The following is a 24,210-nucleotide window of genomic DNA, read 5'->3' as shown; positions in this document are numbered from 1 at the left end:
AACACTAATGTGTTCTCAACAGGTGTATGAATGAGTATGTGGGTAGAGTCAGTTGTTCTTGATATATTACAGAATTTAGAAGTGGCAAATAATTTCTCTTTAGTTTTCTGTTGCACTTTGAACATTACAAAGCTGATGTAAAGTTCCTGATAACTGTTTATGCAGTGGGTAGTTGAACCACACAGACACTGAAAATCTCAGGTTAGATTCCGTGGCCTGTCATCTGTGGCAACATTGGATCATTACAGTTACTGTTAGTATCACTGGACTGGGGAGGGAAAAACTGGCCAGGGTTCTGGTCCTAATCCCAATTCAGCAACACCTGCAGGAAATGCATGTGAGGATCGCATAGGCTCAGCTGGGATGGGCTCCTCATTCAAATAGCTTGTCAAAACTCACTGATGGGTCTCATACATACTCCGCTAATAGCCTTATTGTGGAGGTACTGGAGAGTGATCTTCACAGGTGGAATTTTACTCCAGTAAAGAGTCAACTCTTTCAGGAGAAAATTGACTAGCATTAAAATACATAAGGAAGAAAAAAGAAGAGCCAGTATAATGTGATTCAGACTAAAGTACTATTGAATTGAAGAATTATATAGCCCATATTTGGCTGAATGATGTGCATGGATTGTCAGGTTGGAGTTTGATGAATGTCACAATCACTTTCACCGGTGCTGTGGGGTGTGATTGATGTTGCAGAAACACAGAATGTTACAGCACAGAAAATAAACCATTCAGCCCATCAAATTTACACCAGTGCTTTTCTCTATATAAGTCATTTATTCTTATTCCACTCCGGTAGTTGTTCATTTCCTTTGATCTTTCTCTTTGTTAAACTATCTAGTTCTTTTAAAAAGCATTTATGGGCTTTATGTAAATATGCTTTTTCAGAGTCTCTCTCATTGTCTTTCTGCTTATCTTAAGTTGGTTTCCGATCATAACCGTGTTACCAAGCAGTGGAATCAATCAAACACTATTTATCTAATGTATTCTTTTATCACCTTGAAGACCTCTATCAGATTACTAAGCTTCTAACTTCCCAAGTCCCTTGTCATAATTGTAGCTGTTTATTCTAATGAATCTACACTGCACCTTTTCCATTACATTTATATCTCGCCTCTTCGAGTCGAAGAGACTTAGCAGCTGTCAGGAAAAAAGACAGAAGCGCAAGGAGAGAGCCAACTGTGTAACAGCCCCGACAACCAATTTTATCTGCAGTGCCTGTGGAAGAGTCTGTCGCTCTAGAATTGGCCTTTATAGCCACTCCAGGCGCTGCTTCACAAACCACTGACCACCTCTAGGTGCTTACCCATTGTCTCTCGAGACAAGGAGGCCAAAGAAGAAGTATATCTTGCCTATAATAGGATATCCAAAACTTTTCACTGTACTCTAACTGTGGCTGCACTGAGATCTTGTATAAATGCAACATAGACCTCCTTGCCTTAGTATTCTGTGCCTCTGTGTTTAAAAGTAAGGATTGTACTTACCTTTTTGATAGCCTCATCTGTTTGTGCTGCCACCTTTTAATGACCTGTCTATTTGCATTTCAAGATCCCACTGCTCGTCTGCTCCATTTAAAACTTACCATTGGTGCTGCAATTTTTTCCCCCTATTCTTACTTGCGAGATGTATCACTTCAGTTTTTTCTGTAGTGAACAGTAACTGTCACCTATCTGCCCAATCTTCAAACCTAACTATATTCTCCTATAATAAAAAGAAATGCTGGAAATACTCAGAAGGTCTGGCAGCATCTGTAGAGAGAGAAGCAGAGTTAATGTTTCAGGTCAGTGACCCTTCTTCAGAAATGGCAAATATTAGAAATGTAAAAGGTTATAAGCAAGTAAAGTAGGGGTGGGGCAAGAGATAACAAAGGAGAAGGTGTAGATAGGACAAGGTCACAGAATAGCTGACCAGAAGGTCGTGGAGCAAAGGCAAACAATACGTTAATGGTGTGTTGAAAGACAAAGCATTAGTACAGATAGGGTGTTAACGGACTGAAAATTGAACAGCTGCAAGTACAAACATGAAAAAAAAAACGTGGGTAAGCAAACTGAACAAACTAAGATGAAATAAAATAAAATAAACACAAAATATACATATATATAAAAAAAGGAAAAAGAAAAAAAATAACTAAAAATAAAAGTAAAATGGGGGCCCCGTCATGCTCTGAAATTATTGAACTCAATGTTCAGTCCGGCAGGCTGTAGTATGCCTAATCGGTAAATGAGATGTTGTTCCTCGAGTGTTCACTGGAACACTGCAGCAATCCCAGGACAGAGATGTGAGCATGAGAGCAGGGCGGAGTGTTGAAATGGCATGCAACCGGAAGCTCGGGGTCCTGCTTGCGGACTGAGCGGAGGTGTTCCGCAAAGTAGTCACCCAGTCTGCATTTGGTCTCCCCATTGAGACCACATCGTGAGCAGCAAATATAGTATATTACATTGAAAGACGTACGTAAATCGCTGCTTCACCTGAAAGGAGTGTTTGGGGCCTGGGATAGTGAGGAGAGAGGAGGTAAATGGGCAGGTGTTACACCTCTTGCGATTGCAGGGGAAGGTGCCATGGGAAGGGGACGAGGTGGTGGGGGTAATGGAGGAGTGGACCAGGGTGTCACGGAGGGAACGATCCCTTCGGAATGCTGACAAGTGAAGGGAGGGGAAGATGCGTTTGGTAGTGGCATCATGCTGGAGGTGGCAAAAATGGCGGAGGATGATCCTTTGGATATGGAGGCTGATGGGGTGGAAAGTGAGGACAAGGGGAATCCTGTCGCGGTTCTGGGAGAGAGGGGAAGAGGTGAGGGTAGAGGTGCGGGAAATGGGTCGGACACGGTTGAGGGCCCTGTCAACCACAGTGAGGGGGAATCCTCGGTTGAGGAAATAGGAAGACATATCAGAAGCGCTGTCATGGAAGATAGCATCATCAGAGCAGATGCACCGGAGACGGAGAAACTGGAAGAATGGAATGGAGTCCTTACAGGAGGCAGGGTATGAAGAAGTGTAGTCGAGGTAGCTGTGGGAGTCGGTGGGCTTATAATGGATATTAGTAGACAGCCTATCCCCAGAGATGGAGATAGAGAAGTTGAGGAAGGGAAGGGAAGTGTCTGAGATGGACCATGTAAAGGTGAGAGAAGGGTGGAAATTAGAAGTAAAGTTGATAAGGTTTTCCAGTTCGGGTCGGGAGCAGGAAATGGCACCGATACAGTCATCAATGTACCGGAAAAAGAGTTAGGGGAGGGGGCCTGAGTAGGACTGGAACAAGGAATGTTCAACATATGCCACAAAAAGACAGGCATTACTAGGACCCATGCAGGGTACCCATAGCAACACCTTTTACTTGAAGGAAATGAGTGGAGTTGATGGAGAAGTTGTTCAATGTGAGAACAAGTTCAGCCAGGAGGAGGAGGGTGGTGGTGGACGGGGACTGGTTGGGCCTCTGTTCAAGGAAGAAGCGGAGAGCCCTCAAACTGTCCTTGTGGGGGATGGAGGTGTAGAGAGATTGGACGTCCATAGTGAAGAGGAGGCGGTTGGGGCCAGGAAACTGGAAATTGTCAAAATGATGTAGGGCATCAGAAGAGTCACGGATGTAGGTGGGAAGAGACTAGACCAGCGGAGAAAAGATAGAGTCAAGATAGGAAGAAATAAGTTCAGTGAGGCAGGAGCAGGCTGACACAATGGGTCTGCCGGGACAGTCCTGTTTGTGGATTTTGGGATGGAGGTAGAAGCGGGCTGTCCGGGGTTGTGGGACTATGAGGTTGGAAGCTGTGGAGGGAAGATCTCTAGATGAGATGAGGTCAGTGACAGTCCTGTAGACAGTAGCTTGATGATCGGTGGTGGGGTCATGGTCCAGAGAGAGATAGGAAGAAGTGTCCGAGAATTGGCGCTGAGCCTCTGCTTGGTAGAGGTCAGGACGCCATACAACAACAGCACCATCCTTGTCTGCAAGTTTGATGACCATGTTGGGGTTAGACCTGAGAGAACGGAGTGCCTCAAGTTCAGAGGGGGACAGGTTAGAGTGAGTGAGGGGGGCAGAGAAATTGAGATAACCGATATTCTCCTATAGTTTCTCATAATCCTTGTCAAAATTTGCCAAATGTTAATATGGTTTTGTCAATTTGTAAGGACAATTCATTTATATATTAACTAGGAGCTGCCCCAACATGGACATCTGCAGCACTGTACCATTTAATTTTAATTAACTTCCTTTGATCCCTACTCTTCACTTTTTGCTCTCCAACCATCTCTCTGTGTACCCGCATTCTATTTACTGCATGTGCCATTTGCTATGCCATAAATCTCTTATCAGATGCTTTTGAACATACATATGTACATAATTTTACATAGTATTTGCAGCACAGAAATAGGCCATTTGGCTCAACAAGTCCATGTGGGTGTTTATGCTCCACATGAGCCTCGTCTCACCCTACTTCACCTAACCCAATCAACATATCCTTCTATTCCTTTCTTCCTCATGGGTTTTCTCGCTTCCCCTTAAATGCAGCTATGCTGATCGGATCAATTATTCCTTGTGCTAGTGAGTTCCACATTAAAACTACCCTCTAGGTAAAGAGGTTTCTCCTGAATTCCCTGTTGGATTTATTAGTGACTATCTTATATTTATGGCCCCTAGTTCTGGTATCTCCTGCAAGTCATAGAATCATAGAAAGTTTAAGGCACAGAGAAAAGCCACTTGGCTCATGGTGTCTGTGCCGGCCAAAAAACAATCCACCTATTCTAATCCCACCTTCCAGCATTTGGTCCGTAACCCTGCAGATTACGGCACTTGAGGTGCTTATCCAGACTCCTTTTGAATGAATTGAGGGTTTCTGCCTCAACTACCCTTTCAGGGAGTGAGTTCCAGACCCCCACCACCCTCTGGGTGAAAAAGTATTTCCTCATCGCCCCTCTAATTTTTCTACCAATCACTTTAAATCTATGCCCCCTAGTCACTGACCTCTCTGCTAGGGTGAATAGGCCCTTCACCTCCACTCTATCCAGGCCCCTCAAAATTTTGTGCATTTCAATCAGATCTCCCCTCAGCCTTTTCTGTTCCAATGAGAACAACCCCAGCCTATCCAATCTTTCCTCATAGCTGCATTTTTCCAGTCCTGGCAACATCCTCGTAAATCTCCTCTGTACCCTCTCTAGTGCAATTACACCCTTTCTGTAATGAGGTGACCAGAACTGCGCACAGTGCTCAAGTTGTGGCCTAACTAATGAATAAGTGGGAACATCTTTTCTACATCTACCCTATTAAACCTTTCTGTAATCTTCATGACTTCTATCAGGCCATCTCTCAATCTTCACTTTCCTCAAGAGCCCCAGCCTGGTCAATCTTTCCTGATAGGTATAACCTCTCAGTTCTGGGATCATTCTGGTAAATCTTTGTGTACAATCTCCATTGCCTCCTTATCCTTTTTATGATATGGAGACCAGAACTGTTCACAGTACTCCACTTTCTTTGCATATTTTTCAAAGAATTCTGGTCAAACACTCAATACCTTTTAGAAATCCATGTTGACTGGCCCTGATTAGCTCAGGTTTCTCCAGATGCTTTGTGCTTTTATCCTGTATTGTAGCATAGAGTTGTTTACCAAAAACTAAAGTAAGACTATAATTTGTTGTCTTATCACATTCTCACTTTTTGATGAGAGGTGTCATATATGCCACTCTTTTGGCATAATTTTCTCTTCCACAGAAAAATAATTATAGTCAGAATCTCTGCTATTTATTTGCAGGTTTCCCTTGGCATCCTTGAATGTTAACTATCAGTTTATTGTTACATTCAAACTCATCACTTAACTCATTACATGTGCTTATCACAGAAAGTACAAAAACGAGCCAAAATTGATATGACATCTGTGCATTCTGAAGGACATATCTATACTTTAAGGATTGCTGACACCCATTTTAGCAAACACAAAAAGCATCCACTTTATGCTTTGTAGTACAACTTATTTCAATGTAGAACTAAATGTAACAGTCAATGTTTCATGAAATATCAAGAAATGTATCATTGACATTACGATAAACTGTATCAACTTTCGAAATATGGGATATACGCTGATCAAGTAACACACAATAAAAATGCTTTCAAATACACATTTAAAAAAACAAATTGCATGGAGGTGCAATAATACATATTTAAGCCATAAGAAAATGCTGACCTGTAGTTAAAAAGATGGATGATAGGATTTTTTTTGAATGAAGTGCTGTTTCCAATCTCTGTCACGTCTAGCAGGTAGGTGTCATGTGGAAGGTATAGCATCACCTGATAGGAAGCAGAAAAATCAAAGGGCGTGTGATGCTAATACCTTCTGGTGGCTGATTGCAAGGGCATTCACAGTCCGGTTAATAATAGTGAATTAAAATACAGAAAGTAAAGGGAAAATTTACCTGAACAGCACAAAAATGATTGGGGGAATATGCTTTGTTGTTGACCAACTTGTTTTGGAAATGAACTTGCCTCTGATGAGCAGTGGTTGACACAATATTAGATCTGCATGAGTCAGGACCAACTTTTTTGCCACTAATACAAAGGAAAATACTGCAGATGCTAATAAAAACAAAAATAATGGCAATACTCAGCAGGGCTGGCAGCGTCAGTGGAGAGACAAACAGAGTTAATGGCTAGGATTTTATGATGGCGACGCAAGTCTCGACGTCTGGAAAAAGTGACACCAAAAACCAGAAGGCCCACTGAATCTAGTGTCAATCAGGTATTTAAGTGTAGAGTGACGGGACTTCCACGGGATTAAGGACCCTGGCACCGGAAGTCCCGTCCTTGGAGAGCTACCAGCAAATCAGAGGCCGGCGGCTCTTCTGCTAAAAGGAGCACTCACCCGAGGCCCTGGAGCAGCGCTGGACCCAAGCCACGGGTAGGTCAGGGTGGAAGGGGTCTCGCAGGGTGGGAGTCGTGGGGGAGGGGGGTGTAGGGGGTGTCACCAGCAAGGGCAGGCCCACTCCACTGATACCGGGTCCCTCATTTAGGCACTAAGTGCCTTTTAACAAGGGACATCCCGTCCCGGAGTCGGGAAGCAGCTCGCACAGTTTTTCAGTACTGTGCTTCCGATATGGTGTTATGAAAGTACTTCCTTTTTTTTATATTTTGTGAGGACTTGTGTTTCAAAATTGTGGAAATGGATTCCTTTGGAGGACTAAAGGGATTACATAGATGCTGGACTTTGTTTTTTTTCCAGAAAAGGTCACTGGAAGGACTTTGGGACATGATTTAGAAACACATATGTTTTCAGCTAAGCAAACAGTAAGAGCCTTGGTGACTAGGGGGAGTTGTTTACAGAAATGTGGCATATCAAGATTTAGGTTGGTCAAGAGTTGGTTTCCTTTTGGATATTGTTTTGAGTCAGTTGGGCGTCAGCCTGCCAAGAGATTATCCAGTTAAGGGCCTCAGTTGGCAGCGGGGCGGGAAGGCTGTTCACAAGTCTTCCTGCCCCGGACTAAATTTTGGCAGAGGTGGGAAAGTGGCAGGAACCCCCCCACCACCACCAACCCACCCGATCTTATGCTCTCCCCACCTCCAAACCCACCGTGGGGGAGAGCATGAAATTCCTCCCAATGTTTCAGGCTGATGACCCTTCATCAGTCATCGACCTGAAATGTTGGGCTGAATTTTCCCAGTTCTTTGGAGGTGGGTTAGGAGGGGGACCGGGAGCAAAATGAGAAATTGGCGCATCAGATTGCCTCCCTGATGCATTTGGGCCTCCGAGCAATCTTGCCGAAGGCAGGGTCAAACCTGCCCAGCAGCAGCAGGTAGCCAATTAGGACAATTGTGCACACTTGCGGGCAAATTGTTGAAGCCAGAGGGATCTTCCTGACATTGGACAGGCCCCCCCACCACTGAGGCCTCCATCTTGAGCTCCCCTACCTGCATCAGCAATGACCACTTCTCCCAGTGGAGTTGCCGGCCAGTCTGTGTTGTTGGCCCGCTGATTCGGCCTCCCGCCTTGGGACGGAGAACCCTGAAGCAGCCAATTAGGAGGCTGCCTCCCGGAAGGTTGCACCAGCTGGCACCCTGATGACATATGCAGGCGCGGGACCCCCGTATTGTTCCACATTGGGGTCCAACACCCGACAGAAAATCTAGCCTGTTAACACTGTTTCCCTTTCCACCGGTGCTACCTACCCTGCTGAGTACTTCCAGCAGTTTCTGTTTTTATTTTCCTTTTGGCTCTACTGTTTTAGATTGGGAGTCATGTTTCCGAAAACTGATTCTTGCCCTCTGCAGTTACCTTTCTTGCTGAAGTGCTTTTTTCTGGCCACAACAGATTGATTCAGTTTCAATTTCTACCAGTGAGTAACATTGAACGATAGATTGTGCAACTACATGGACAGCACAGTGCTATTCATGTATAGTTTAGTGTGAAGGGAATTGCTGAGGGAATCAGACATGAAGTACAGTGTTATCAGAGAGAAAGAAAGAGCAAAGGAAATAACAAGACTCATTGGTCATCCAATGATGGTGTTATGACACAGAGGAAGGAAACAAGTAAATTAAACATAATGGCCCTGATATTTACAGGGAGCATGCGAGTGCAGGGTGAGGCCGAAAATGGATGAAGAACCCGGCAAGGCTGGAAACATGGAGCTTCTGCCGAACCTAACGTTACTTATTTCAGTAACAATATAGCGTGTAACATTTTCTAGCTGTGTTTCCTGCCCGGCAGCTTGCCAAATGGATAGCCTGGCTGGTGGGTGGAAGGGAACATGAATGGCAAGAGACCACAGCAAGGCACTTGTCAGGACCACCACCGCAGCCCCCCCCCCTCTCCCCCCAAGGCACTGGGAGGTCTGGAAATCAGGAGTGGGAGAGGGGCGCAATTTGGATTAAGAGAGGCGTGTGGTTGGGAGCGGGAAGGACGAAGGCATCCTTGAAGGCCTTGGCGGAGCACTTGTGCTCTTCCCAGCCCAGAAGGAGTGCTGGAAAAGGCACTTGCCTTATGGAGCCAGCAATTCCCAACTCATTTTCACTGTCGGGTTTCCCTACTGCTGGGAAACCTGTGCAACAACAGTGAATTTTAAAACGGGCTTCCAATTGTACTGTGGGAGTCTGATTTAAATATGTTAATTAAGTAACCTGTTGGGATGCCCCCCGATCTCCACAGCTGGAAAAAAGGTGGCGGAGCAGTGCATGATGTGTTCGAGACCTGTTCTCCATAGTTGATTCTTTAACTGCTCCCCCCCGCCCCCCGCCTGTTGTGGGGGGAGTTAATATCGAGGCCAATGAGTGAGCAGGAAGTTTGAAAGTTTCCATGATTTGGTATAATTTGTAATGAAAAATTGAGATTATTGTACGGCTAAGTTAATATATATAAATTTATTTTGCATAGGCTCAGCACTCATCTCTGTTGTAATTGAATTACCCTTACTGGGTACTTGGGGGTGATTGTTTCTCCGGTGCATAAAAATTGCTGCTCAGTTGATACTATGCTATCTTTGATCTTTACAGATAATATAGAAGAATGGAAGATTACCTACAACATACAATGAGTTTCTCCTGTTATCGCTGCATATTAAGGGGATGTGTTATATTTAGCGAGTATTGTCTTATAGCTGCAGTTAATTCATACTGATTTAGTTGTACAGTATGGCCTGAGGAAAGAGCAACAGCATTTTTCTGTGAAAATTGGGGTTTGTCATGGTTTCTTGAGCTGTTTGTGCATGTGTGAAAACACAAGCTGTGTCCTTGCTGATTGAATCTGTAACACGCTATTTGCTTGGTAAGTCAAATTTTTATGCCAAAACCTTGATTTCTGTTCTATCTATGGTATGCTGAAATTATAAAATATACAGATGTATGAAAACTAAGGTTTATCAAGTAAACAATATTTCAAGTTGCAATTCAAATGCCATGTAAAATTAGATTTTGGAAAATGAGCACTAAGTGCTTTGTTACAATTTTTTTCTTTGCTGGAAATATTATTTCAACTGTCTGGACCTTGCAGATCATATTGCACAATTTCATCTGTTAGAATTTGTGAATCTAATAGATATTCTGTACATTCCTCTGTGCTGAATTCTGTAAAAATGATCTAAGTAATCCCTAAATTTTATTAAAAAACAACAATTTTATGGGCAATAAATGAGGTCAATAAATGCTATGGGTAAAGTCCTGAGGTGGATTGGAATATTTAAGAAAATATGGTGACGGCAGTGGCAACTATGTTATTTTCATGGTTGGCATCCTTCCATCTACAAAAGATGATGGACAGGCAGCAAACAATTCATTTAGGTGAGGCGTCTTCTCTTGGTAATGGTCAACCTAAAGACTACAGGAAATGTTCATTTTATGTGAGATACATTCGGTTACCAAAAGCCATGTGGTGTTTTGAAAATAGAGTCATAGAGTTACACAGCACAGAAATAGGCCCTTCTGCCCACCGTGTCTGTGCCGGTCATCAAGCCTATCCTAATCCCTTTTTCCAGCACTTGGCCCGTAGCCTTGCATGCTATGGTGTTTCAAGTGCTCATCTAAATATGTCTTAAATGTTGTGAGGGTTCCTGCCTCTACCACCCCTTCAGGCAGTGTGTTCCAGATTCCAACCATCCTCTGGGTGAAAAGATTTTTCCTCACATCCCCTCAAAACTTTCTGCGCCTTACCTTATATCTATAACCCCTGGTTATTGACACCTCCGCTAAGGGAAAAAGTTTCTTCCTATCTGCGCTACCTATGCCCCTCATAACTTGTACACCTCAATCAGATGTCCTTGGCCCAACCATCTTCATCTGCTTCATCAATGACCTTCCTTTAATCATAAGGTCAGAAGTGGGGATGTTTGCTGATGATTGCACAGTGTTCAGCACTATTAGCAACTCCTCAGATACTGAAGCAGTCCGTGTAGAAATGCAGCAAGACCTGGACGATATCCAGGCTTAGACTGATAAGTGGCAAGAAACATTCGCACCACACAAGTGCCAGGCAATGACCATCTCCAACAAGAGAGAATCTAACCATCTCCCCTTAATGTTCAATGGCATTACGATCGTTGAATCCCCCACTATCAACATCCTAGGAGCTACCATTGACCAGTAACTGAACTGGAGTTGCCATATAAATACCGTGGCTACAAGAGCAGGTCAGAGGCTAGGAATCCTGCGGCGAGTAACTCACCTCCTGACTCCCCAAAGCCTGTCCACCATCTACAAGGCACAAGTCAGAAGTGTGATGGAATACTCTCCACTTGCCTGGATAGGTGCAGCTCCAACAACACTCAAGAAGCCCAACACCATCCAGGACAAAGCAGCCCGCTTGATTGGGACCCCATTCACAAACATTCACTCCCTCCACCACCGACGGAGGGTGGCAGCAATGTGTACCATCTATAAGATGCACTGCAGCAATGCACCAAGGCTCCTTAGACAGCACCTTCCAAACCTGCGACCTGTACCAACTAGAAGGACAAGGGGAGCAAATGCATGGGAACACCACCAGCTGAAATTCCCCTCCAAGTCACACACCATCCTGACTTGGAACTATATCGCTGTTCCTTCAGTGTCACTGTGGGTGTACCTACCCCACATGGACTGCAGTGGTTCAAGAAGGCAGCTCACCACCACCTTCTCCTGGGCAATTAGGGATGGGCAATAAATGATGGCCTAGCCAGTGATGCCCACATCCCATGAATTAATTAAAAAAAAGGTCCCCCTTCTCTGCTCTAAGGAAAACAGCCCTAGCCTATCCCCGTCTCTCTTCATAGCTTAAATGCTGCAGCCCAGACTGGAATCCTGGTGAATCTCCTCTGCAGCCTCTCCAGTGCAATCACATCCTTCCTATAGTGTGGCAACCAGAACTGTACACAGTACTCCAGCTGTGGCCTTAATAGCATTTTATACAGCTCCATCATAACCTCCCTGCTCTTATATTCTATGCCTCGGCTAATAAAGGCAAGTATCCCATATGCCTTCCTAACCACCTTATCTACCTGTGCTGCTGCCTTCAGTGATCTATGGACAAGTACACCAAGGTCCCTCTGACCCTCTGTACTTCCTAGGGTCCTACCATCCATAGATGAAATATAATGAAGTTTTATTTTAATATATTTGCCACTGCCTTTCAGGCAGCACTTTTATCTAAAGGGCTTCTTTTGTTGATGCAATTTGGCTTCTAAATCTGAGGGAATGCAAATAACATTAATGTGGCTTCAACAAACACATTAAACCACTTACCATGTAAATCTAGTGTGAAAATTATTTCATCCTATAAAATGCCAGCATTTGGCAGATACAAAGATAAATAATCCTATATTATGGTAACTGTACGCTTTATCAAACAAATGCAAATCAGTACTAATTAACACTAATTAAGCTTATTTTTGCCTATCTCTCTGGAAAACTGTCTAAATGTTATGCAATCTAGTTAGCACACTGATTATCCTAATTGTTTTATATTGCTTGGTTCTTAATTAAAATATGTAAATTGTGGTTAATTGGTAAATAGTAAAAGAGTTAGGTTTGTCTCATCAGAAAAACAGGGTTTATGCACTCGATGGATAGCAATAGATTTTAGAGAAAGTTAACAAGCGATATTGATAATTAATTTTTTAAATGACTCCTCGTGTAACTTAATTAGTGGCCAGTTAGCTACAACATGTGAAATCTTGAAATATGTGAAAATGAAGGTCAACAAGTGACAGGCTGGACTATCAAACTAGTCCTATGCTGGTGGGTGCCACTTACACGATCAGCTTAATTGCGCACCTCCCCCTTACCTCTCCACTACTCGCCCCCCACCCCCAAAAAAACACCAGCCACGCAATCTCTTTGGAGAGGCAAAAAAAAAGAGAAAACAAAGCTTCGGACAATTTAGGACCAAAATTCTGGGAAGTTCCTTTACGAAGCAAAGAAACACATTCTAGGGGACCACAATGACTGGAGGATGCATTCCTCACTATGCTCCCTACCTTCTATATGCAGAAAATGTGTTACTGTTCTGTAATATTTTTCCTGTGCAAGCAAGATAACATGAATGTTAAACCAGAGAGCATTTGAGTACCAACATCTACATTCACAATTTAAGCTTGGTGGATTTTTGTTACTGAGAGCCCGCTGCTTCAGATGCATAGCAGATTAAATTGGATAGGCCCTGAAAACAGTGTGGGAACATGATGCACGATTAATCTGCTGCTGTTCAATATAAATGCAAAATATTGCAGATGCTGAAAATCTGAAATTGAAACGGAAGATGCTAAGAATACTCACTCAGCAGGTCTGGCAGCATCTGTTGAGAACGAAACGGAGTTAACTTTTCAGTTTGATGACCTTTCATCAGAACTTGACTTCACACCAGCTACTGTGCAACTGCAGCATTTTAAATATTTAAAAATAACATTTTTAAAGATCTCAAGTGGTCTACAGACTGACTTCTACATTTCTTCAATTAGTAAAAGGGCCATCAGGACATTGAACTTTACATTGGCAGAGCCCCACTTTACCTAACCCAAGTGTGATACTAACTCAGCAGTATAACTCTGCTGGTAGCTCACATCATTTTAACTGCATGTTTGCACAATAATGAAGGGGATGAGTATCAATACAAACATTTATTTATTTTTTATATATATATATATATAATGGCTGACCTTTGATTTAAATAATCTTTCTCTTCGTTATTTTTGAGGCTTAAGGATTATTTTTATTCATGCACATATGCATATATAAATTTGGAAATTGCATAAACTGTGAACCTTTGAGCATTAGTTTGGATTGTTTATTGAGAGTTTTGCTTATCAAGGACTATGGGACCAAAACTCAGCACTGGTTTTGGCAAGATAGGAGCGTAATGCTGGCATAGCAAAATTGTGAGCATCATATTTTTGAGCGGGCCCCTTTCTGCTTTCAGCACAAATTTCCATTTCAGGTGGAAGTTGCCATTTCCTGCATCCATTGTTCTCAGGCACACCTATGTTAATGATATGCATGGCCTATGTTGTAAGCCCCATTAGATATTAGTTGCTTTGGTGTAACTTACACATAGATAAATGATAAATGAGGTGTTGCTGCTCATGAGCAGACCCATTTGGCAGAACTGATCCACAAGCAGACCTATTCAGTTGAAGTGCTTACTGCCTGGAAAACATTTGTCCATTTCTCAGGTCTGTCTACATATTTGGAGAATTTGCTTGTTTTGTTTGTTTGCTTTTGGGAGCTATTGAACTGCACTTTAAACTACCAGAGTTAGGCACTTTCTGGTTAATCCCATATTTCTGACTGCCAGCCACAGTAAGCAGTACTATTGAGCAGCATGGGATTCCCAATGGGAATACGATGTTGCTGCAAAAGAGAACAAAAAGAGTGAGGTAGCATCAAGGAAGGATGAAGTCAACCTGCTATTATACTTCTGCCCCCCTCTCAAACCCTCAGGACTCCAACAATGAGTCTATAAGTCCTGCAAACCTTATGAGGAATTGAGTGAGGAATTCTACCTTCAGCAACTTCTTTTTTATTTCCAAAATATACTTTGTTCATAAAAATCTGTAAAAATTACATTGCCAAACAGTTTCCAAACAGCACCAAAAAATACAAACATTGCAAGGGAGATCAGTTTCCTTCAATACTGTCATGAGTTTCTTCCCAACCCTTCCGTTTCACAATTGTCATGTCAATTACAGTTTTACATTTACAGCAATTGAGAATATTAACGATACAGTTCGAGGGGTTTCCCATGGATCCAGCCACTCAGTCCAGCTTGGTTGGGGAACCTTACACTGTGCTCTTTCCCCATTGAGCCTTTGCTGCGGCTGCCCCAAGCTTTAGTGCGTCCCTCAGCACGTAGTCCTGGACCTTGGAATGTGCCAGTCTGCAACATTCGGTGGTGGACAACTCTTTGCGCTGGAAGACCAGCAAGTTTCGGGCAGACCAAAGGGCGTCTTTCACCGAATTGATAGTCCTCCAGCAGCAGTTGATGTTTGTCTCGGTGTGCGTCCCTGGGAACAGCCCGTAGAGCACAGACTCCTGTGTTACAGAGCTGCTTGGGATGAACCTTGACAAAAACCACTGCATCTCTTTCCACACCTGCTTTGCAAAGGCACATTCCAGGAGGAGGTGGGCGACCGTCTCTTCCCCACCACAGCCAACGCGGGGGCACTGTGCGGAGGGGGCGAGACTTCGGGTGTGCATGAAGAATCTGACGGGGAGGGCCCTTCTCACCACCAGCCAAGCTACGTCTTGGTGCTTGTTTGAAAGTTCTGGTGATGAGGCATTCCGCCAAATGACTTTGACGGTCTGCTCGGGGAACCATCCGACATGTTCCACCGTTTCCTTTTCCCGTAGGGCCTTGAGGACATTCCGTGCAGACCACTGCCTGATGGACCGGTGGTCAAAAGTGTTTTCCCGCAGAAACTGCTCCACGAAGGATAGGTGGTACGGCACCGCCCAACTGCATGGAGCGTTCCGCGGCAATGTGACCAGGCCCATCCTTCGCAACACCGGGGACAGATAGAACCTCAACACGTAGTGACACTTGGAGTTTGCGTACTGGGGATCTACACACAGCTTGATGCAGCCGCACACGAAGGTGGTCATCAGGATGAGGGCCTTCAGCAACTTCAATTCACCTAAGGAAGCTCTTGATAACTTGTGCCACTTTCTGCCTAATGATGTGTAGCCCAGTCATGTAACTGAAAACCTGTTTCAGTGACTATAAGTCAGTACAATATCAACCTTATATTAATGGCTCCAATCAAGTTGCAAGTGGGGATCTGTGCAACATCGCCCGGAGAACTATCCCGAGTCTGTGTACACCAGATTACTGACACCAATATCTGAAGGGTTGGAGAATTCACCCATTTTAAGACGACTCTCAATCAATAGCATGAAAGGGCTATTCAGTTGTATCATGGATTCCCCAAAGTCCAAATATTGCACTGTAGGCTCCTAGAGTGGAGCCAGTGAATTTATATATGAGGGGCGGCACAGTGGCGGCACAGTGGCGCAGTGGTTAGCACCGCAGTCTCACAGCTCCAGCAACCTGGGTTCAATTCTGGATACTGCCTGTGTGGAGTTTGCAAGTTCTCCCTGTGTCTGCGTGGGTTTCCTCCGGGTGCTCCGGTTTCCTCCCACATGCCAAAGACTTGCAGGTTGATAGGTAAATTGGCCATTATAAATTGCCCCTAGTATAGGTAGGTGGTAGGGAAATATAGGGACAGGTGGGGATGTGGTAGGAATATGGGATTAGTGTAGGATTAGTATAAATGGGTGGTTGATGGTCGGCACAGACTCGGTGGGCCGAAGGGCCTGTTTCAGTGCTGTATCTCTAAATCTAAATCTAAATCTAAAAAGAAATTCCACTCCTTCATTGCTCAAATTTTCTGTAATCAGTTACAGCCAAACATGCATGTTAATGGAAAATTTGTTCAGAATTTTCATGATTTATTTGTGATGAGCATATCCAGTTGCCAAGCTCTATTCAAGGAAGACAGGGGACTTTTTTGCTTACTGGGAGAAAGGGCATAGCCCTTTCTTTCATGGCTAAAGACCCTATTTCAACTGCTGAACTCATACGAACATACGAATTAGGAGCAGGAGTAGGCCACTCAGCCCCTCAGGCCTGCTCTGCCATTCAATAAGATCATGGCTGATTGGACTGTAACCTCGACTCCACATTCCCGCCTACTCCCAATAACCTTTTACCCCTTTGCTTATCAAGAATCTATCGACCTCTGCTTCCACTGTCTTTTGAGGAAGAGAGTTCCAAAGACTCACGACCCTCTGAGAGAAAAAAAATTCTCCTCTTCTCTGTCTTAAATTGGTGACCCCTTATTTTTAAACAAAGATCCCTAGTTCTAGATTCTCCTACAAGGAGAAACATCCTTTCCACATCCACCCTGTCAAGACCCCTCAGGATTGTGTATGTTTCAGTCAAGCCGCCTCTACATCTCCTAAACTCCAGCGGATACAAGCCTAGCCTGTCCAGCCTTTCCTCATAAGACAATTATCCCATTCCAGGTATTAGTCTAGTAAACCTTCTGTGAACTGCTTCCAATGCATTTACATCTTCCTTAAATAAGGAAACCAATACTGTACACACTATTCCAGATGTGGTCTCACCAATGCTTTGTATAACTGAAGCATAACCTCCAAACCTTTGTATTCAATTTCCGTCGCAATAAACGATAACATTCTATTAGTTTTCCTAATTACGTGCTGAACCTGCATACTAACCTTTGGCAATTCATGAACGAGGACACCCAGATCCCTCCGCATACCAGAGCTCGGCAATCTCTCACCATTTAGATAATATGCTTCTTTTTTTATTCTTCCTGCCAAAATGGACAATTTCACATTTTCCCACATTATACTCCATTTGTCAGATCTTTGCCCATTCACTTAACCTATCTATATCCCTTTGTCTACAACCTATCTATATCTCCATATGTCCTCTTCACAACTTACTTTCTTACGTATCTTTGTGTCATCAGCAAATTTAGCAACCAGACCTTCGACGCCTTCATTCAAGTCATTTATGTAAATTGTAAAAAGTTGAGGGCCCAGCACTGATGCCTCCGGCACGCCACTCATTACATCTTGCCAACTATAAAATGACCCCTTTATGCCTACTGTCTGTTTCCTGTTAGCTCGCCAAAAGCAGAGCATTGTAGAATAATGCCCACTCATTCACTAGCGTGCTCATTGAGGGGGCTTTTGACATTCTGAAGGCAAGGTTTCACTGCCTTGATCAATCTCAGAGGACACCGCAATATGCTGTCAAGAAAAATGCTTGCATTGTGGTTGTGTGCTGCGTTTTCAGAAAGGACTGTAAATCTAGTCCCAGAAGGAGGTGGACCTGGCTGCTGAAGAACATCGATCTCAGCCACATGTGGGATCAGTATTCAGAAGACTCTTCATTCATAGGGAGATCATTAAAGTAGTACCTTTTAACCAACCATATTGTATCAGAACATCCCCCCAAACTTTCTCCATTCATTCTGTACATAAACATCTTCCTTCCTGCGCACCAGGCTCACTGAACAACAGACCAGGTTCTCAGTTTCTCCTGGTACAATATTAACAGCAGTAAGTGATTTCAGGAGAATGGCTCAGGTGATAGTAGACATCAAATGCAATTAGAAGCACAAGGGTTGGAAGAAATAAAGACAGAAAAAACTTGTAAGTCTCAGCAGGTAAGTTAGCTTCTGTGACGAGAAAAACATAGGGTTAATGTCTCAAGTTGATGACCTTTCCTTGGAGTGTTTCCACCATTTTCTCTTGTTATTTCAGATTTCTAGCATCTTTTGATTTTTATTTTGTGTTTGAAGGGCCCCGTAACGTAAGCTGCTGGTGTTGTATGATGCTGCATGAAAGAAGGGCTTGTGAGGGGGTACTAAAGACTGGTTCCAGGTGGAACAGTTGGAAAGTTATTGCTCCCTAGTGCATTGGAATGAAGGCTCCTCATTACATTTAAGTGATTCTTTGTGCATTTTCATTGCTTCATTAAGATGGCATTTTGTATATCATCAACCAGTTCTCACCTCCTTCCAGCTTTTCAAAATAACTTTTTTACTCTGCATTCAAGACATTGTCACCTTTTTCTGGCATTTCTAATTCTGACCTGTTGATCACACCTCCACTGAAGTCAATAGAAAAGCGAAACAAAAACAAGAAATGCTGGAATCACTCAGCAGGTCTGGCAGCATCTGTGGAAAGAGAAGCAGAGTTAACGTTTCGGGTCAGTGACCCTTCTTCGGAACTCAGATTTCCAGCATCCGCAGTATTTTGCTTTTATTCAATAGAAAAGCGAGTCAGGCGTATATGTAACTGGTGGCTTATCTGGGACTGTACGCTTTGTGCCCCCGCCAAAGTTGAATTGCATCTCCACTATATCTGAACATTTGAATGGATTCATATCAAATTCCTATATCTCCCATTTTAATGGATGTGTAGATGCATTCATTTTGAATGCGTTAGTTTCAAATATCACACATCAAGGGCTGGATTTTACCAAGCCCACGACGCCGGGCTCCGTGGTGGTGGGGGGGGGTGCTGGAAGATGGTTGCAGCAGAGGCCCGCCACGGGGCTCGACGCCGGGAGAGCCTGGCCCGATCTCCCGGTGGCGGCGAGGCTCTGTGGCAGCGCCCCCGCCCCCGCTGCTGGGCAACAGGATTTCAATATTTAAATTAATGAGATAAATAAACTTAAATGAAGTTACCTTGAATCTTCCGGGCCCACTGCCATCCTCAGTGAGGCAGCCGGCACTCCTGCAGCTTCAATTCCCTGTCTGGGGAGAGCTGGCGTGACATTGGTGGGGAGGGGTGGAGGTAAGATTTCCAATGCAGGGTGGGGGGGAGGGGAGGATGTAAACGGAGTCAAATAAACGTAATGAGTGTAGGGGAGGGTGGGAAGGGGTGAATTTTAAATTTTGCACAGTCTTGGGGTGGGGGGGGTGCGGATGTGGAAGATCAGATTTAAAAGGTAACTGTTTTGGTGGGGGTGGGAAAGGGGTGTTAGAATTTTATTTGATAAATTTTGAGGAGGTGGTGTATCTTTAAAAATTTAAATGTGCCGGCAGGGCTGATGCCCTTTAAAAATGGCGTCAGCGCCTCCGCACAGGCAGCTGACACCATTGCTGGCATTGGACAGCCCCCCCCACCCCCGCATGATTGGTGAGGCCGGGCTGCCCCAGCCATTGAACTGAGCTGCCACATGGTAGATCACAGCGATTCTAAGGCGTGCGGCCCGCACATTGCAGGCCCCCGTTCTTTGTGCTCGTCGCCAGGAGCGATGGCGGGCTCTTAAAATCCAGCCCCACAATTTTAACCAGAAAATGTTTTCTAACCAAAGATATTGGGCTGGATTTTCAAAGCCCACTTGGGGCGGGAATGGTTTCAAGAGGGATGTAAATATTGCGTTCTCAGAGGTCGGCAATAGGTCCCATCGCTTCCTGAACGCGATGCTATTTTTGAAGTGCAGCCGACAGGGAGAGATCAGGTCGGGTGCCTGCATCCAATTAATTGCTGTTACGCTCATTAAAAAGCTCATTAACATGCTTGTCAGTTTCAGAGAACAATTTTTAAAGACTGGGAGCAGGGAAGACACCATGGAGGGAATACGACAGGGCTGTGAAGACGTGAACAGGGTGGAGGGAACATGAGGGCTATGGGAAGAACAGATTGAAATGAAGCAGAGGCAGCAAATGAAGCTCAGCTGCTTCAGATGTGCCTCAGTGTGGCTATTGCTGTGGCTGGAAGAGTTGAATTTCTTAGTGGTGAGTGGCAGGAAACTGGAAAGGGACATGAGACCACTGGCATCACTGTGGCAGCTGGGGTTGGCAGGGGACAACATGGTGAATGCACAACTCACAGCTGAGAGTGTTCAGGTGGGAACCGGCTACTCTGACATTGGACAGAGCAGCCTGGATTATCTGCAACAGATACAACCTCCTGGACAGCTGGAGGCCAGAGGAGCTCAGCAGGGGGCTGCATGGAGGAAGGCGCAACCCAAGACATCGAGTACACAGCCCAAGAGACAGCTATCAACAAATGTCAGAGAGCCAGTGCATAGGAGGCTGCGCCTATCCAGGCAGATGATCTTGGACCTTTGTGCTCTGATCCACAGTGACCTGAGACCTCGAGGCCGCCATGGCAGTCCCCTACCTGCAGTCGTCAAGGTCTCAGGCACCCTGAACCTCTATGCAACCAGGTCATTCCAGGGATCAGCTGTGGATCTACGTGGCATCTCGCAGTCAGCAGCTCTTTAGGCCATCAGGCAGGTGATAGATGCCCTTTTCAGGAGAGCAGAGACTACACCCAATTTGACACAGATGGGCCTGCGCTGGCACAGAGGGCGTTGGGGTTTGCTGTTATTGATGGATTCCTCCAGGTGCAGGGCATCATCACTTGCGCCCATGTGGTCATCAAGGCAGCCAGCAACTGGCCGGTGAGATCCATCAACAGGAAGGGCTTCCACTTCCTCAATGTCCAACTGGTCTGTGACCACAAAGTGCTCGCTTTCCTGGCAGCTGCCATGACTCCTTCATTCTCTGCCAGTTCAGGCTGCCTCAGTCTTTCACTGCATCCCTCAAAGTGCATGGATGGCTCCAAGGAGAGAAGGAAAATCCCCTTATCTACTCACCCCTCTATGGGAGCCCCAGACAGAGGCACAGAGGCAAAACAACCAATGCCACCTGCTCAGCAGGCCAACCACTGAGCAGGCCATTGGGCTTCTGAAGATGCGATTCCAGTGCCTGGATTAGTCAGGTGGTACGCTCCAATGTCCTCCTGCAAAGGTCTCGGTCATGTGGTGGTCTGCTGCACTCTCCATAACATGGCCCTCCAAATAGATGTGGACCTGAAGACAGTGAGACCCTGGAAAGAGACAGCTCATGGGAGAAACAGAAGGTAAATGAGGAGGAGGAGGAAGAGGGGGCAGAGGGGGATAACACTGAACAGAGAAGTGCCATTGCTGCACAACGAGATGGCCTCCTCCCGCCACCATCCGGAAAGAGGACCTCCCTCTCCCCCTCACGACCTCTAGCATTAGATCGAGGTGGGCATCGATGAAGTGAGGGTCTGCTCTGCCTCTAGTGTCAGGCCTCCAGCTCCACTGTGACATCTTGCCTCCCTCTGATGCTGTGGAAGGCAGATCTCTCCCTCAGGACAACTGGCAGCCTCAGTGATGGCTGCCGTGGAAGTCTACATGAGCCCCAGACTTGATCTGACCCACTGCCATTTTCAGTCCCACTACCTCAAAGAGGACAAGAAACCCGTCTCCAAACCAATTAAGGCTTTTCCACTTGAAAATTGTAATCTGAATCAGCTTCCCAGAGGAGGCAGGTTTCAGACCAAAAACCAGACCCAGCTCCTGTTTCCTGCCTCCACTTTGAAAATCTGGCCGTTATCTTGTATGATACTCGCTTAACTTGAGACTATCATTTATGTAATTCATAACAGTAAAGAACTCCAAAAGGTATATAATGTGTGACATTGAATAAAGATAGGCGTAAATTCTATCCGAGTTAAAATTGGTGTAAAGTATATTCATTACAATTTTATTTTGTTATAAAATATTTTACATTTTTTTTGTGTAATATTAAGATGCTTGTGAGCATTTTATATTATGTTTTTAGCACGAACTTTAAGTATGGTAATGTTGTTATAGCTATTCTCCATGTAATTTTAATCCTCAAGATCTTTTTTGGCTACTACTAACAAATTAACTTTTTACTATGATTTACCAAGTAAGGTTAATGTTGAAGTTAATTTAAAAGTTAAAGTAGTAATTCTATATGCCATTTGGTCCTTTAACAGTCAAATTACAGTACTGAAGTGGATTGTATCGCAGTCTCTAACCTTTGAAATGTATGCAGAGCATCAGCAAATTGGGAGATGTATAATTACATCTTGGGTTATTCATAGAAAACAGGTTCAAAATCATTTTCATCTTTGAATGCCTGCAGGTCTTTGAAGTGATTGCTAATGTCTAAACGTTTCTCTGTGATTTTATTATATCCCTTTATCTATAATTTTCTACATAATGGTAATGTCATAGTATATTATGCATAGACAGATAATATATACAATCTTTTGAAAAGTTGAAATAAAAAAAACTTAAACCTTCATTTCCTTATGTTTTCCCTGATTTCTTTTTTTTTTAAACTAAACACTGATTAGATAAAAACTTGTAAGGTTAATTATACGTGAAAGCTTATTAGAATAGTCATTTGAGTGTTTTTCATGGTACAACACCCAACAGGTAAATCTAAAAATATATTTTCTTTTAATGTGTCTTGTTCAACTGTCAATTGTGGGATCTTGATAATAGTATTAATTAAGGCACAGCATTATAGATCAAAGCAGTTTGTGTCCCAGTGCTACCTATTACTGTATTCTGGTTACATGAGCTTCTAGCTGTGACTCCACATGATAGCGTGGGTCCGAAACCCATAGACCAGCTGGCATACTCCCGCCGTAACATTGATGTGAGTTCAGTGGAAGAGTCACAAATTAGCCCGTGACCCAAATATTCACCAGCAGTTTCCATGAAGTCTTGCTGGGTCAGACATCCACCTACACCATTAAGGCAAATTTTTCAGCATCCTTATGAAGGGGCCAAAGACATCTTCCATGGCACCCTTCAACACATGCCCTCCCACACTGCCCAGGAAACTGAGGCTGCAATTTCACAAGCTATTGTATCTTCAAAAAGGGCATTGTTTGGTCAATAAATAGCCTTTTGTGGGAGGAAAGAAAGTAGAAGGGGGAAATGAGAATTAATTGCATAGCATGTCAATTAAGCTAGTATGCTTTTTTAACATTGGTGATGGATTGCCTCTTTACTGATATGCATGTTTGTATTTAACAGGATATTGTGACGAATGTTTCTCCAAGAATTATCCGTGGAATGACTTCTGGTCCTGTCTATGGCCCAGGACAAAGCTCCTTTCTTAACATTGAACTCATCAGTGAGAAGACATGTGCATATTGGTGCAAAAGCATTGCTGAATTAAAGGCTGATTTCCCAAGTAATGTGAGTACCATAACCAGTTTGAATTTTTCCTTTACAGTTATTCCTGCATTTATTCTACGTGAACTGAAGTTGTACTTCAATATGAATTACCATCTTGGATTACAAACTATGACTATTATTAGAATTCTATACACTTATTCTTAAATACAGTCATCTGCCAGCTTCAGTTCTCCAGGTACTTTTTCTTTTGCATAATGCAGGAAGCCTGCTCCCATTAACATTCTGTGTTTTCTATGAACATTGTATTACCTCATACACAAAATAATCTTGGATATAATGCTGAGAGTGAGTAATGGACATGTTCATTGTCTCTGGATTATACAGAGGATGCTGAATCTTATGGAGGCAGCGGAGGTCCTGACACCAGGCCAGATGGTCATTTGCGGGACCCTCGGCCAAATTTTATGGCGCTCAGGCAGTTAACTGCTTGGTGCTGGGGTTCCTGCCCTTTAAGGATGGGGATCCTGTCTCCAAGAGCTGTCGGCCAATCAGAGGTCCGGCAGCTCGGCAGCACCACTGGGAGAGGTGGCCAGTTCTGGGACTGCACCCAGCTAGAAGAGGCAGCATGGACGCTGACCTCATAAGTAGTTAAGTGGGGGCAAATTTGCCGGGGCCAGTCAGGCAGGCCACGGCAAGGGGTGTGGGGTGGTTGTTGAGGGCGGGGGGAGGGTGTTGTTGCATTGGTGGTCTTTGCCTCCAGAGGGCCCTCCATGGGACACAGATTGCCCAGCAGGA

At 44.2% G+C, this 24,210-nt stretch overlaps 1 protein-coding gene across 4 annotated transcripts in view; it reads left to right on the top strand.

Annotated features, from left to right (window-relative positions):
• LOC137372719 (dihydropyrimidine dehydrogenase [NADP(+)]-like) overlaps positions 1-24,210 on the top strand; it is an 823,566-nt gene that overhangs the window by 590,793 nt on the left and 208,563 nt on the right. For 3 of the 4 annotated variants that reach the window (XM_068036861.1, XM_068036859.1, XM_068036862.1), the window contains exon 14: positions 23,311-23,475. In XM_068036861.1, the coding sequence (XP_067892962.1) occupies positions 23,311-23,475 (165 nt within the window). Of the gene's footprint in view, positions 1-9,464; positions 12,153-23,310; positions 23,476-24,210 lie in introns of those variants that run through there. The other variant, XM_068036863.1, reaches the window with a different exon arrangement.

This window comes from Heterodontus francisci, chromosome 8 (genome assembly GCF_036365525.1).
Source record: "Heterodontus francisci isolate sHetFra1 chromosome 8, sHetFra1.hap1, whole genome shotgun sequence".
Lineage (NCBI taxonomy): Eukaryota > Metazoa > Chordata > Chondrichthyes > Heterodontiformes > Heterodontidae > Heterodontus > Heterodontus francisci.
The sequence above is the reverse complement of the archived record's forward strand: the minus strand, read 5'-3'. Positions and strand labels throughout refer to the sequence as shown.